At 32.4% G+C, this 14,182-nt stretch overlaps 1 protein-coding gene across 1 annotated transcript in view; it reads right to left on the bottom strand.

The window, feature by feature from the left end:
• The window catches only part of didum (dilute class unconventional myosin), a 52,737-nt gene that overhangs the window by 7,022 nt on the left and 31,533 nt on the right, over positions 1 to 14,182 (bottom strand). The window contains exons 23-32 of the mRNA XM_085943031.1: positions 12,749 to 12,889; positions 12,066 to 12,315; positions 11,650 to 11,729; positions 8,526 to 8,635; positions 7,877 to 7,984; positions 6,879 to 6,978; positions 5,257 to 5,374; positions 3,981 to 4,130; positions 1,352 to 1,556; positions 191 to 336 (exon numbers count right to left, since the gene is read on the bottom strand). Of these exons, the coding sequence (XP_085799157.1) occupies positions 191 to 336; positions 1,352 to 1,556; positions 3,981 to 4,130; positions 5,257 to 5,374; positions 6,879 to 6,978; positions 7,877 to 7,984; positions 8,526 to 8,635; positions 11,650 to 11,729; positions 12,066 to 12,315; positions 12,749 to 12,889 (1,408 nt within the window). The remainder of the gene's footprint in view (positions 1 to 190; positions 337 to 1,351; positions 1,557 to 3,980; positions 4,131 to 5,256; positions 5,375 to 6,878; positions 6,979 to 7,876; positions 7,985 to 8,525; positions 8,636 to 11,649; positions 11,730 to 12,065; positions 12,316 to 12,748; positions 12,890 to 14,182) is intronic.

Here is a 14,182-nt window from a genome sequence, read left to right as displayed (position 1 = left end):
TGTCTGTCTAGTTAAGTAAGCCGGCAGCCAATTTATAATACATAGCTTCAGACAGATGTAGTCTGCAAATTATATTTTTTTGTAGAATATAAAATAATAAAATTATTATTTAAAAATTAATCGGTAATTAACAATTGTTTTTATTAAAAACGTCGCCACTGATTGACACACTGATCTAAATAGTACAGACCTTGGTAGATCCACACGGCCACATCAGACAAGAGCTGTCGGTACTCGGAGAGATCGAAGTTCCTCAAGCACTGTTCGTTTTGAATCGCTGTGTTGTTGAATTGATACGAAGCATCTCCGCTGTACTGTTTCAAACAGTGCAGCAATCTAAAAAAAAGAAAAGAAAAGTTAAGAATACAAGATTTATTTTGTATATTTTGCTGTTATTCCAATTTTTTATTGGTAGCTAGATCTAGTCAAAGAATTAAAGAATTTTTGTTGCCGCCCTATTGGATTGATCGATATTACTATCTTAGTCGGTTCATAGCCGTGCACATCATGACCTACACACTGCGAGGTTGCCCAATCTTGATTGAGTGAATTGGATTGAAATCTTCATACAGACCATATAACGCACCATTGTATTTTTTCCTCTGTTGCCATTCACTAATAGCCCATACTAATGATGGAATAAAAATGTTGTGGACTCACTCATATTATAGTTGATATCCAGGTATCCGAGATGTAGGTGAGCACAAACTTTATAAGTGCTTGTATAGCTGGCTATTAAATCAGCAATAATGCAGGGTGGTATTAACTCACTGCTGACCTTTTAATTATCACATATAATACATTGGACGCTAAAGACGCGCCTAGCGCATAGCGATTAGCTGACCATTCGATATAATTAGCATGCTATTTAAATGTGGTAATTAAAAAGTAATTATCTAGTCAGCAGTCAATGTGTTAAATAACATGCTAATCGTACCTAATGGCCATCTAATGAATACGCGCTAGGCGCGTCGTTAGCGTCCAATGAGTTCGTAAAATTTGAAGACTGAAATAGCATTTGATTGCCAAAGTGATTCTTTTGTTAATTTCCTCTGTGATATCAGTATCTCAGTGTCAAGCTTGTAAACACCAATGTCTAAAGAATACCTAAGAGAAAGTCAGTCAGATAAAAGCACGGATAGTATCCATACGGTCTCAAGTAATGGACTCACAAAAATGTTTTATGAACCCTCTCCATCATAAGGAAGTACTTCGACTGACATGGGGCCCAAGCAAGAGATCCACTCTCATGCCTGCTTGAAACTAAACTACTCATTACAATTTAGCCATGCCAAGTTTTTCAATATAGACAATGGGTAAGCGGATTGCAATGAGATATGAATTGAATCACCTTAAGGCGTTTGCCATCCAGAGCACAGCGGTGTCGACTTTGTCACCCTTCTTCTTGATGACCCTTTTAACAGTGTTGATGAAGGTGGTGAGGATACCACGCACTTTCTCGTCATCGTTGATGTGGTCCGTGTGACGGATGCACATGAACACCACGTACGCCGGCAGTCCGGGCAACAGCGTCACTGCAGTGCGCGGAGACAGTTCTAAAAACAGTACAAATTATTAATATGTTTAATAATTTTTCATCACGGAATCCCGCTTGATTTATTAATCCTGAGATACCAAAATTAAAAATGTCGGAATCCCGCAATTTTGGGATTAGTTTTTATAAATGTTTTTGACAATATGTATTTTCGTGAATATTAATACAACAGATATTCGTGAAGAATTATGGAAACTGCTTTAGTGTAAATATGACTACATTAATATACATAATTTCGAAGTCTCAAATATACCTAAAAGAATAATCCTTAAAAAAATATTGGAGAGAATATGGAATCGGCGGTCCTCACAGTCCAGTGCGTTAAGGAGTTGGCCTTTTATCGGGAGGCTCCGAGTTCGATTCTGTGAGGTCACAATATATTTATGTAGCCTGGATGTTTATAATTATTTCTCTTATATTAATAAACTATTTCTTTTTATTCAATGAATAAGACACAAGATTTGAGAACGTAACATTCTACATATCGACTGTGGAAAGGCAAAAGGGTTTAACCCTCACTTTTTGCAAAATATGTTTTATTGAATAATAGCATTGCACACAACTAAATACACGTTCTGCCTAAAGGATGTAAGCTGCAAAATGCCAAATTAGTATCAAATTTTAACTTTTAATTTTTAAAAAAGAAGGGCGTTTGAAATTTGCGTCCAGGTAAAAGGATTTATTCCACATCAATGACATTATTAGTCGTTCAAGTAATCTTTTACGGAAAGGAAAAAGGCGTTATGCATCTTACGTTGCAAATGTATGAAAATAATGGTAGTTTTACTAAACTCTGCCGGCCGACCGGTTAAGTTATGAACCAGAAGGAAGACTTAAGCCACATACATTTCACGGTCGGTTGTTTGACAGTTAACACGGATTTCGACAGTCTTTTCATAAAAAATCATTTAAAGTTTAAACATTGAGTGAAAATGGCAACAGAACGAAGCAAAATGATTCTTGAAAAGTGTGGTGTTAATATAGACGCAACAAATAATCCCGACAAGAACTGTTAGTGTTTAAAATTACATCTTGAAGTTTTTATATCACACACGAGAAGAGCTATTGTAAATTCTATCTATATCGGTATGAAACGGCCTGTTACAACTTATATTATGTTTTAATTGTCGATTATCGATTAATTGATTTGATGATTTCATAATATCTGAGAAAAGTAATACAATATTTGCTAATTCACTTAAAACACCGCCATGCGATTTATAGGTTATGTGATATGTCAAAAATACTTCTCAATTGAAATTGTTTTCAATTCGCTTTAATTTACGATTAATATCATTGTAATAGACTAATATCATTATTATGCACTGTTTTATGTTAATATATTATAGTAATAACATAAATCGCAAGTAAAATGTACGTGTCTAACTCCAAATATGTTAATATCTACCTAATTTTTTGTCAGGTAAAATGACTTAACCCTCATTTTTATTAGTTTTTCTTCAATAACTTCATTATTTAATTATGGATTGGGAAAAAAAAACACCAAATTATTAATCATCATGTACTTCAAGTTTGTTGTTTTATATTTAGACTTTGGCCCAAAATCATTATCAAAACGTTTTTTGTGCCTCCTGTAAAATTTGATTAGTGTGGATTAACTCCTTTTGCCTTTCCACAGTCGATATATATTGAATATACATAATTTGAAAATATCTCATACATATACACACCAGAAAAAGTCATTTTGTAGAAAAAAACGACACATGACGGGACTTGAACCTGTATCTGTTGGATTAAAATCGTAAAAGCATACTGGTGCGAATCCACCAGATACATGTTCAAGTCCCGTCAGGTGTCGTAATTTTTTCTTCTTCTGCAAAATGATTTTTTCTAGTGTATATGCATGAGATGTTTCCAAATTATGTATCTCTTATATTACTAAATACAAAGCTGTAATGGGCCTCTTGGCCTGGTGTAGTATTAAAATGAATCTATGTATATATATGAATATACATATTATATGGTTCGAACCCACATGATGGCTGAGTACTATAACAATTACAGGTAGAGTTCAGTTATGAGGAATACAGCGGAAAACACATTTTGAAAATAGCCGATATACTGAATTATTTGTTAGGTTAACCTAACCAAACCTAACCTAACCTAACCCAAACTAACAAATAATCCAGTATATCGGGTATTTTCAAAATGTGTTTTCCGCTGTATTCCTCATAACCGAACTGTACCCAATTACATTATCGCCCCGAGTACTTGTATAAAGATATTTCCCAAGAAATACGCATCTAAAGTGTTCTTCAAATTCTGTTAATAATGGCAACCAGCTTTTGTGATTTTAAGTCTACTTCTAGAACACTGCTACTTTTGGTTCATAGATAGTGTCAGGATATCTCTCCAAATTTGTAGGGGAAATTGGTGCATTTACTGCATTATTCATCAATCATACCTGAAACTAATCTCTGTACGATGATAGGTTCCATGCCGGACTTGTATTCAAACATTCCCATGTAGTCTTCTCTCTCCCTCTTCCGCACAACCGGCACCATGCTGCTTTCTTTCTCCTTCGGTACATTCTGACTTTCTTGAATTGCATTCTCTGGAAAAACACGAACAATATCAATATTAAAAAAACACTACAATACTACACAGGTACTTCTATGAAAGTAATATATTATACCAACATATAAATTTATTTGTTTTACAATAACACAAAATATAATTGACAGTACCTACTTATGATATTATAAAATATAATCAATCAATAGATAATGTGTCAAATAAACAAAATGCAAATGAATACTTTTAATTATTCTTCGAAATACAAAAATAATGTATATTTTATACCCATTTCATCCACTTTCCAAATTCCGATAGAGCTTTCTAGTAAATCAAAGAAAAATATAATTAACAAGCCGGATAGAAAGTATTAATTTATTAATATAACACAAAATAAATAGTCTTGTAAAAGAATGTTTACTGATAATAGATTGCAATAGTTAGGACTTCTGTATTATGTATAATAAGTGAATTAATTATTATCTCTTTATCTGTATTGCGTCTACATATCATTGTTAATTTTATCATGTAATTAGAGAAAATTAAAAAATGTCCTACTGATTTGTCTGTCATATAGTAAAAACTAATATTTTGACGAAAGTAATACATCAAAAACGTCTATAAATACTACTAAAATGAAACTTATGATTGTAGATAGAGCAGGTCTACATCAACAGAGCAACGTGTTAAAAAACCTCGAAATAGTGCATCTAGGACAGTGGTTCTCACGTGAAATTTAACTGTGGCCGCACAATTGACATTAACAGTTCTATGGAAACGTCTGGTGACTCATTAGCTCTGGGGCATTCATAAACATAATACAAAGGGCCCTTTATTCGAATACAAACACCTCCTATATTATATACGAGAGCGACATCGGTGTCTCGTCTGAAACGGGCCTTAAGCCGCGCAGCCATCGTAGGTGTCTTGTTTGATACCTGATATAAGTATAAACCCTTTCCGTTTGCATTTATAAACACTGCTTGCATTTGTAACAAGGAGAAACATAAAAATATTTTGTCAATTTACCATTGTCCTCTTTATATTATTCTCTGTTTTTTTTGTAGTAAGAAAAATCTCTTTCCGTCGCTATTTCGCTTCCTAAGTTAGGCATCCATGAGGCGTCAATTCGTTTATGATGGAGTGATGGAGTTTGTGAACTATACCTGTCTTGGGAGAGAGCTGACTGAAGTCCTGGTATCCGAGTTCTTTCAGTTTTTTCATGAGGAGCGCCACCTGCGTTTTGTATTTGTCTACATTCACCGAGAGATGGTCGTTTTTATCCTGCAGTGAAAATAAAATATATAAATATATTGAATATGTAGATAAATAAATGAATACAGCCAGATAAGACAAGAAATAATATCATTGATAAGACAATAGATATTAATAATAAGTTCATGCATATTATTATCATTTAGATGTAATTCATATTGCTGAATTCTTCGCGTAGACTTGATAATTATTACAAAGTGGAAAATTCAATGAGTCACACAAAAAAATTGCAGGGATTCAAGCCACTTTTTCGCATAGAAAACATCTAATTTTTTTTTCTGGCCATGTCTGATCCTAATAAGGTCATATGGGCCTCCACAGAGTGGAGGTTTGTATTAACAAATTTTGTTTTTACGAGAAATGGATGTCAGCCACTTGTTCAACCTATTAGGTCCATACTCTTGACCCATACAAATTGAAAAACAATATGTGTACCTACCAGATCCAGGATTCGAACCTGGGACCCACAACGCTATAGGCCGACGCTTAAGTTGCGCACCCATCGTGGGTGATCTAATCTAATGACTAAAACAAAATATGAATCTTTTGAAGATATTATATTTCTGTGAAAAAAGAAGATGAATATTTTATTGTTTAGTTATCAATTTTTCAGAGATTTTTTAAAAGCCATGTCAAACAGAATATCAGAAGTTTGCGTGGAAATCTTTAAGAAATAAAAGCGATAAATGTATGTTTTTTAATACGCTCTTTGTCATAACAATATATAAATATTTATACAGCTATTTTATTTTTTAATTCATTTAGAAATTGATTAGCACATTGGTGCAAATCCAGCGGTTGCAGGTTCAAGTCCTGTCAGGCGCTGTATTATTTTCAAAACAAGATTTTTTCTAGTAGGTATATATATCTGATGTATTTTTAAATAATTTATGTTATAAAGAATGTTACATTCTCAAATCTCGTGAATTATTCGTGTAATAAAAGAAAGAGTATATGAAATATTACTGCAGATATTTTCTTCTTTGTGCAAACGATGTTGTTATTACGCAGTTGGAGCAAGTCCGTCAAAGTGGCAACACGTATTTATGTGCCGAAATTTTTCGCTCATCTGATCGTATACGTCAAAAACAATTGTTTAAATTTTTCATAACTATTGGTTTTATCACTGAATTTTAATAAATTCATATTTTAGACACAATCTAGAGACAATATGACAATACGTGAGATGATTCTTCTTTTTTCGTCCATGTCCGATCCTAATAGGATCATATGGGCCTCCACAGAGTGGAGGTTTATATTGACAGATTTTGTTTTTACGAGAAATAGATGCCAGCACTTGCTCAACCTATTAGGTCCATACTCTGACTCGTACACAAATTGAAAAACAATATGTGTACTTGCCAGAGCCAGGATTCGAACCTGGGACCCTCGACACTATAGACCGGCGCTTAAGCCACGTGGCCATCGTGGGCTGATATGATAGATAGATAGATAGCGAAGTGAGATGATAGTCTCTTCAAAAACAATAGGTCGAGAATTCACTGCATCTTACCTGCAAGTTAAGATTTTCGGATGTAAGTCTTGTCACTTCGTAATGAATGAACTGCTCCATCTGTGTTTGAGGATCACTGGTTAGGTTTGCTGTCAGAAGCCTGTAGGTAAAATGAAATACATAGAAATTATTTTTAATTGTCAAAGTAGGTACCTAACTAACCATCAGTGGCGAAGACTCCATACTAGGCGATTATTTAAAGCCTACCTTCTTAAGAAAAATATTTTTAATTGTATATTGACATTGTATTATAATATAATCACTTCATTATTTTATATTTTATACCTATATATTATTTATTTTGCCAACGAGAGATGTCGTATATGTAGGAATGTATTACACAGATTACAAAACAATCTGCAGAGGTTTTAAAAAATATACCACAGCGCGCCATCTGTTTTGACGTAAATAAAGGTCGGATTATGTGTGAAATAATTCTGATTTTATTTCATATGGACTTTACGCCACGCAATTTCGCCAGTCTGTCGAATTGTATGAAATGAGGTAAGCTCCTATCGCAGAGCCTAAAACATTCGTGCATAATATTGTTGTCGTGACTGCACCTTGTCCAAAATAATTAATAATTAGTTTAGAATTAAAAATTTCAAAATATAATTTCTATGGCTTTTAATCGAATATTAATAAATATTGATTGTTTTCAAAAATAAAAAGAGATTTTATCTAATGATTTTTGATGGGTAGGTATAAATGTTTTGAAAAATACGTAATTTAAACACATCGCTCAATTTTATGTCGTCAGTGAGTTTTTGAAGTTTCATTGAATTAGTGTGTCGTTGTCATTAGTGTGTACCTAATATCGTATTATCTTCTTATTACTGGTAAGTACCTATACCTGTCATGAGTGCGATTTTTTATCAGATCTCCACAGCCTACCTCTTTCCAAAAGTTACCCTTCGCCACTGCTTACCATCATTGTTCATTGACACGTACTAAGATATGTATATTCTGTGGTAAGAGTTACTTAGATTTGTACTCACTTTTGTTGTTTGTCATTGTCTTCTCTCAGTTTTTCAAGGTCTGCCTTATAATCGGCCAGTGTCTCTTTGAAGTGTTCCTTGTCAGCCAACAGTTCGTCTTCCAGTTGTCTACAAAAGATGAAAAAAAATATGTATTGCAACTTGGCGGTTTTTTGGCAGATCTAGCAATTTTGGATAGGTAGGCGTATGTTAAATATGCATAAAACGCATCTGGCATAAGGTTTTCAATCTAGTGTTTTTCACACCTCAAACAGCTTAAATGTTCTCACAAAAATGCTATAATATTATACCAGATTATCTAGAAAATTAATATGCCTTTTGTACCTAATATTTTAATAATAAAAAATGTAACGTAACGTATTGACCAAATTTTATTTAATGCCGGTTTCTACACATTTTTTTAATCAAAATCTAACATTATTCTGGCAATTAGCGTGTTTTCTTATTCTCTCTGATATATTTATATCAATGACAATGGCAACACTGATTTCATACTATATTGCGTGTCATTGTTGATTGGCAGAAATACATAAAATAATTACGAAAGGATTATTTTGTTTCGCATGTTAGCATAAGAATAATATGAGAATTAATAATGGTAAAGTTAAAATCTCTTCACTATCGATATGACGCTGCACTGATTTCTCACCTGGTAATCTTCTTCTGTGCTTCGAAAGCTTGCACCAGTTCTCCGTCTTCATTGATGACGTCTACATCTGATCCATAGTTTGATGTCGCCAACGATTTCAGATTTACAGTCTGGAAATATTCACCACACATTATTTTCTACTCACTGCCATATTGCCAATTGTGAAATGAATGTGAAGTGGCAAAAAACTGACAGTTCACTGGTTGCCAGCCGCACATCCTTTTTAAAATTTTATCAGTGATAATGAACAGTAAACCAAAAGCATCTTATGATGTTTTGTTGATAATAAGTCGCGAGTGGAGAACTACAAGGTTCTAAGTGTTTGTCCTTGGAGAAACAAAAGTAACAATGAGGCAGCTTAGAATACTACTTCATTGTTGGGTTTGTTTTTTCAAGGACGAACACTTAGAACCTTGTAGTATTAGGCTCGCGAAGTGGTATTGAAAATCTCTTAGAAATCCCAAGATACGATCAATTTCTTGCAGAATGATTAAGGCGAATTCTTCACTGAGCCTTTTTTAAAGAGGCACCTAGCGGAAGAATACGAAGCTTGCAATTTGAGACATTTTTTTGATAATTTACAATTTCAACTGTATTAATGAATAAATATGTATCTGAAAACATTAAAAATAAAAATATTTTTTATTTTAAGTCAAAGACAAACTTACAATTGTAAAAAATGTAATAAAATGTGAATTTGTTCTATCGGTCCGCACCCTATTATTACATATATTTTATGGTCATATTTATTATTAAAATTTAGTTCATCAAGTTTTCTAAGCATCACCTAAGCGATTTTTGACTAATTCATAGTTTTAATATTTTTAATATCTATTTTAAAAAACATCGATTTTTATAAAAAATATAAATGTGTATAACTTGAAATCCTTTTTATTTATATCAAATCAATTATTTTTATAAATATAAATAAAATATTTATATTAATATAAATAAAAAGGATTTCAAGTTATACACATTTATATTTTTTTATAAAAATTGATGTTTTTTAAAATAGATATAAAAAATATTAAAACTATGAATTTAGGTGATGCTTAGAAAACTTAATAAACTAAAGTTTAATAATAAATATGACCATAAAATATATGTAATAATAGGGTGCGGACCGATAGAACAAATTCACATTTTATTACATTTTTTACAATTGTAAGTTTGTCTTTGACTTAAAATAAAAAATATTTTTATTTTTAATGTTTTCAGATACATATGTATTCATTAATACAGTTGAAATTGTAAATTATCAAAAAAATGTCTCAAATTGCAAGCTTCGTATTTTTCCGCTAGGTGCCTCTTTAAAAAAGGCTCAGTGAAGAATTCGCCTTAAGTGAAATTAATATATTATATAGAATTAATTTTTTGGATTGAAAGTAGATATGTGACTTAAATAGTCCATTTTTGTTAGTTCTGTGTAGCCTGTATTGTGTGATCAACACAATACTGATTTCCATAACAGTTTGGAGCATTATCAAGAAAGTTTGTTGTATACACGCTACGGATGTTTAAATTTGTTTTTTAATTTAATATGAACTGTAATTGAAAAAGACTAATTATTGAAACAACGAGAAAAAAAGCAGAAAAAAAATTAGTACGCAACTTTTTTTTTTGAAAAATATAATAATATCATCTAGTTCTAGAAGAAATAAATTGTTATTATGTTACCTAAGCAAAACAAAAAAGAACAAGGACTAGTCTTTTATTTTTTCATGTACATTATTGGCAACACTGAGTTTCAATGAAGAAATACGGCAAAAGAAAAAATATATTATATTATGGATTGAAAAATGCGTAACACATGTCATTATCGTAAGCCATGCTAAAAATAAAGAATTATTAATAAAGATACAAAATGAACATTTAAATTAATTCCTATCGGTAGTTGTTTAACTTACAACGTTCTTGAGAGCTTGGAACCATGGTTTCTGTTATAACAGGGAAGGAATACAAAATGAATTAGTCTACCAATACATTAATACAATAGGTAAATTTACCGTAAATTTAGATTGAAGTTAAGGTGTCAGTGTTAAGTGAAATGGTTAATTATGTTAATAGATTGTAATGATTCTTCACACAAAGATGTTTGTCAAAACGATCAATACTCCTTGATAAAAAAAACACTTAACTTCATGAAGTCAAATTTTGTAAATTACATAATTGGAGATAAACTTTGGGTACGTTAGATAGTAGATTTCCATATTTACGAGGGACGTTCATTAATTTATTTACCTCAGTACGAAAGAAGATAACGAGCACATTGAAAAAATTCTGTGGATGTTGGAATGTCTAGTTCAAGTTTAGTGCGATCCTGACATTCAAAGTGACGATAAGGCAAATGATTTTTGTTCTTTCTCAATTTTGTGCAAAATTACGGTGATAAAACCTCTTATCAAGGAAGAGAACACCGAAGAAGTTGAAATGCGTGATGAATGTTTATAAAGAGTCTTTCTTTATATTATAAAGTGAAATTTTGGAGGAAGTGGTTGAAAAATTGGACATGACCATGGAGATGTAAAAATCTGCTGGTAAGATCTTACATAGCAACTGTCTTCTAGGATGAGGGACTACTTTAGTTCTTGGAGTTCATGTCACATAAGACAACCGGTTACATCTAAATTGTACGTAAAACATTTCACCGTGAGCTTTCTATCGGAAAGAGATGACCGTATACTATACGATCTCCAATTTTATTAAATTCAATATGAACATTAATTCAATTTTCATAGCTGATTTTGGCAAAATTCAAGAATGAAAACCTAACCTAACAAATAATTCAGTATCTCAGCTATTTTCAAAATTTGTTTGCTGCTGCCTTCCTGTAAAGTGTAAACCGAAAAAAACCGTGTTTTATTTAGACATAATTTTATATCAGTACTATACGACCCAAAGAGGTTGGACGGTCTTTTATATACGGCCATATATTTCCGATACAACATTTCACGGTGAAGTGTAATACGGTGAACTGCATACGTACAAGTTTCCGGACACGAAGACAACCGTAACAGGAGAAAGTTACACTATCACAATGACCGTATATAAATTAATGAATGCTCATCATAAAGATAATATAAATGCAACGAGTCTTAGTTAGCGCAATTGAAGCGATCTTTACCTGATTAGCTAGGACACTTCTGAGTTGTATGCATTCCTCACGACGTCTCTCCAGTTCTTCTTGTTGGGCAGAGAATTGTTCTGAAAGAGAAATTATGATTGAAGGCTGCTAAAAAAATCGTATTGTATGGTGGATTCAAATATATACACAAACGGTATTTTTTGTGTTGGTGAAATGAAACTTTTCCTGGTGTTGGAATAATGCACACACACAGTGAAGTGGCCAACGGAATATGGACTATAGAGTGACTACGAACTGATCGTTTTAAATTATGTTATTCTTAAATAATGCAAATCAAGTTATTATTGCATACGCAAATACAACAAATTTTATCAGTTAATGTTTTTAATAAATAGTTAGAATTGTGTATGCATTTGAACTTTTGTAGTATATTTTGGAAATATTGCTTGGCTGACCGGCTAATTCTCTGGAGCTGACATCGGCCCCGTCGGCGCGAGCTACGCTGGCTCTGAGTCGGTTTAGGTCGTTGGTAAGTCGCGTGCACTCAATTTCCAGATCATTGATCCTATGCTGGTCTTCTGCGGCATGCGCTTGCGGTTGTGTAGCTCGTGCCGATTCCAATCTCTCCACTCGCCTCGCCAGCCTTGCCCGCTCTTCTTCCGCGCGTTTCGCCCGCCTCTGCAGACGTATTATCAAGCCGGGATCCTGCGGAAGCGCACATTGTTACTAATTCACTAATTATCGATAGAATACGAGGTGGAAGCCTGAATATAAAAACGAATGGATCATCAGCATATTGACACCACTGAGTGCAAAAATGGTGTATACTTCACCCATATTCTCCGAAATGAGAAGTAGGGTTTATTTCAGTTCATAATGAAGGGAAAAGTAGATGTAGACAGGACGTTTTCTTGGCTACGTAACCTCTGTTAGTAACTCAAAGTGAAGACGTTGTTGATTTGATTTGGCCAAGCCAGGATAGGAAGATGTACTGCAATTCGGTCACCAATGTTTGATAGAAGATGGCGGCAAATGAAAAAGAAGAAATAAGAACAATTGTCAGGACTTGACAATATAAAGTGGTGAATGCATTTCAAAATTGATTGATTATCATTAACGACACAAATAGATGTCTTACGCCTGATTGGTCAGTAGCAGGACGTGTGGTCAGGTCAGCATTTTCAGAAGGCGCACTGTTCTTTTGCCAGTCGATGGTCTCGAGGCCAGCGCGAATGGTAGATGAAGAGGTAGTCGATCTCGTTGAACCGTAACCGATATCCTAGCAAATATATCAAAAAAAAAAAAATATTAGGTATTACCAAACATAAAAGAAATATGATTTCTATAGAAGAAGTTCCAAACATTAGTATGCAGCTTCTGATGGTAGATAAATATGAGTTACATTAACAATTGTGTAAGCATTATAATGAGTTACATTAACATTTGTGTAAGCATTATAATGAGTTACATTAACAATTGTGTAAGCATTATAATGAGTTACATTAACAATTGTGTAAGCCTTATAATGAGTTACATTAACAATTGTGTAAGCATTATAATGAGTTACATTAACAATTGTGTAAGCATTATAATGAGTTACATTAACATTTGTGTAAGCATTATAATGAGTTACATTAACAATTGTGTAAGCATTATAATGAGTTACATTAACAATTGTGTAAGCATTATAATGAGTTACATTAACAATTGTGTAAGCCTTATAATGAGTTACATTAACAATTGTGTAAGCATTATAATGAGTTACATTAACAATTGTGTAAGCATTATAATGAGTTACATTAACAATTGTGTAAGCATTATAATGAGTTACATTAACAATTGTGTAAGCCTTATAATGAGTTACATTAACAATTGTGTAAGCATTATAATGAGTTACATTAACAATTGTGTAAGCATTATAATGAGTTACATTAACATTTGTGTAAGCATTATAATGAGTTACATTAACAATTGTGTAAGCATTATAATGAGTTACATTAACAATTGTGTAAGCCTTATAATGAGTTACATTAACAATTGTGTAAGCATTATAATGAGTTACATTAACAATTGTGTAAGCATTATAATGAGTTACATTAACATTTGTGTAAGCATTATAATGAGTTACATTAACAATTGTGTAAGCATTATAATGAGTTACATTAACAATTGTGTAAGCATTATAATGAGTTACATTAACAATTGTGTAAGCCTTATAATGAGTTACATTAACAATTGTGTAAGCATTATAATGAGTTACATTAACAATTGTGTAAGCATTATAATGAGTTACATTAACATTTGTGTAAGCATTATAATGAGTTACATTAACAATTGTGTAAGCATTATAATGAGTTACATTAACAATTGTGTAAGCATTATAATGAGTTACATTAACAATTGTGTAAGCCTTATAATGAGTTACATTAACAATTGTGTAAGCATTATAATGAGTTACATTAACAATTGTGTAAGCATTATAATGAGTTACATTAACATTTGTGTAAGCATTATAATGAGTTACATTAACAATTGTGTAAGCATTATAATGAGTTACATTAACAATTGTGTA

This window comes from Rhyacophila brunnea, unplaced genomic scaffold, assembly GCF_057557595.1.
Source record: "Rhyacophila brunnea isolate RB1 unplaced genomic scaffold, BYU_Rbru_1.0 scaffold_15, whole genome shotgun sequence".
NCBI lineage: Eukaryota > Metazoa > Arthropoda > Insecta > Trichoptera > Rhyacophilidae > Rhyacophila > Rhyacophila brunnea.
The sequence above is the reverse complement of the archived record's forward strand: the minus strand, read 5'-3'. Positions and strand labels throughout refer to the sequence as shown.